This window comes from Pteropus vampyrus, unplaced genomic scaffold, assembly GCF_000151845.1.
Source record: "Pteropus vampyrus isolate Shadow unplaced genomic scaffold, Pvam_2.0 Scaffold4033, whole genome shotgun sequence".
Lineage (NCBI taxonomy): Eukaryota > Metazoa > Chordata > Mammalia > Chiroptera > Pteropodidae > Pteropus > Pteropus vampyrus.
Window position 1 is genome coordinate 7,588 of NW_011892814.1, and position 2,126 is coordinate 9,713.

At 60.5% G+C, this 2,126-nt stretch overlaps 1 protein-coding gene across 1 annotated transcript in view; it reads left to right on the forward strand.

Annotated features, from left to right (window-relative positions):
* LOC105310465 (casein kinase I-like) overlaps window positions 1–1,688 on the forward strand; it is an 8,232-nt gene extending 6,544 nt beyond the window's left edge. The window contains exons 3-5 of the mRNA XM_023526741.1: window positions 359–507; window positions 1,087–1,190; window positions 1,289–1,688. Coding sequence (XP_023382509.1) covers window positions 359–507; window positions 1,087–1,190; window positions 1,289–1,412 — 377 coding nt within the window. The 3' untranslated portion in view covers window positions 1,413–1,688. The remainder of the gene's footprint in view (window positions 1–358; window positions 508–1,086; window positions 1,191–1,288) is intronic.
* The last annotated feature ends 438 nt before the right edge of the window (window positions 1,689–2,126 follow it).

The window sequence follows — 2,126 nt, forward strand, 5'->3', positions numbered from 1 at the left end:
AGTTTATGACAGCAATTGATCGCCCATCTCCATGACCTCCAGATCCAGAGTGTTCGACAGGGGCAGGTGAAGAGCCGCGAGCTGGGGTCTTGCAGCACCGGCTTACCGAAACAGGACGCTCGTTCCTTGTTCACAGGTCTTCACTTGCTCTCGACGAGTCTTCAGAGGCTCCGCCCATAGTCAGGCTAGGGTTTCTTCAGCACAGGGAGGGCTGTAGTTCCGTTCTCTCTTCATCTTGCCCCCGTTTAGATCGAAAGTATTCGTAGGGACAGTGGGAGGTTAGGACAGTGCTGGCTGCTGAGGGCCCTGGGCGTGTGGGCCTCACAGTGGCTTCTTCTGTCCTTGTAACTCCCACCAGCTGAGTTCTCAACATACCTCAACTTCTGCCGCTCCCTGCGGTTCGACGACAAGCCCGACTACTCGTACCTGCGCCAGCTCTTCCGCAACCTCTTCCACCGGCAGGGCTTCTCCTACGACTACGTCTTCGACTGGAACATGCTCAAATTCGTGAGTCACCTGCAGGCCAAGGCGGGCTTGGGGGACTGGACAGGGAAGGCCCTGACTCACAAGGCCAAAGTGACCCTGTGGTGGGCGGGGCTCCCCAAAAACGGGAGCTATGAGCTGGACCGTGCTAGTGACCTCACTGGGGTCCCAGAGCCCCTGCGCTCCCCACACTGCTGTCTCATCGATGCCGACGGTGTGTACCGCCAGGGCCGAGGCAGGGCGCCACCTCCCACCAGAGCCAGGAGAACCTGGCTGGGCCTCCGGTCCCTCCTAGGTGGCCGCAGCCGGGCGTGGCTGGCTCTGGCAGGTCCCCCTGCCGTCTTGCTCGTGGCCTACACCTTCCTACTCCTGGTGTTCTGCACGTCCCAGGTGGCTGCCTTCTCTGCGGCCCCTCTGGCCAGCCTGGACCCATTCAGTGTGGCGTCTTTCTTCCTGGCCGTGGGACCCTGGGCCTTGCTAGGTGGCGGTTCTGTCTCCCTCTTTTAAGAGTCGGGGGTGGGGTGGTGAGAAGCGGTCGTCAGCTGTGCCTGGAGCTCTGGAATCTGAAATCGCATGACTTGTCTCACGTCTCTTCTGGAAAAGGGGGCTTCTTCGAGCCAGGCTCAGCCCTGTGACAGTGAAGCTATTGCACGGCCCCGCCCCCACCTCTGTCCCTCTGCTGGGCCCACGTACTCACTCACCTGCTGGTAAGGACCCTCCAAGGCCTGGTCTTTCCAAGATTTACCACTTGACCAGGTGAGCACAAGAGGCTGAGCCTCTACTGTGCTTTCTGTGTCCCTTCCAGGTGCCCGGCGCCCCTGGGCACCCAGGGCCCTCCAGGTAGGCTGATGGAGGAAGTGGAGGAGGTGGAGGAGCTGCCCCCTCAAAACTACTGGCCCGTGGTCTGGATTCCAGGGCCCCAGTTCTGAAAGCGCCAAGTGTGCCTGAGCCCATCGGGGCCGGGCCTGAGGAGGTGTCTCTTGGCGTGGTGGGGGTCAGTGGAGAGGGCATGGCAGAGAAAGCCCTGCCACGAGATTTTTAAGGATGGAGCAGCCGCCGATGAACAGAGCCGGAAGGAGGAGTGATGTTCATTGCCCTAGAGGAGCCTGGGATTGGGCACCGGGAGCAGCTTCAGCCAGACCCCGGCGGCGGCCTCTGTATTGAACCTGAACTTATTAAACGTCTCCCACCTGTGCCGCGCCTCATTCCGGTGTGCCTCTCCTTTCGTCGCGGTGCCCTTGGCCCGCTGTGGCGATGCTTAGGACCGAGGCCTTGTTCTCCCGAATGCTGGGAGCGACGTGTGGTCTCGTGCCTCTCCTCTTTCTGGGTCTCAGAAGGCAGCCTGGTACTGCTTCCTAAGTGGGCCAGAAGTCAGGCAGAGACCTGACAGGCCGAGGGACCTAAGGGGTGGGGATGGGAGATGGGCAGTGGGGGTCCAGGGCCAGGCGTCCTCGCCACAGAACATCACTCAGGGAGGGTGGGCAATCGACCGTCTGTGTAGAAAGTCATTCCAGAGTCTGGTTCTGGGATGGGCTTGGCCCTTCTCTCACTCAGCACAGCTCCAAGAACTGGTTTCACTTGTCCAGGCCTGTGCCATTCAGCATGGCAGCCACAGGCTACATGTGGCCAATTTTTAGTTAAAA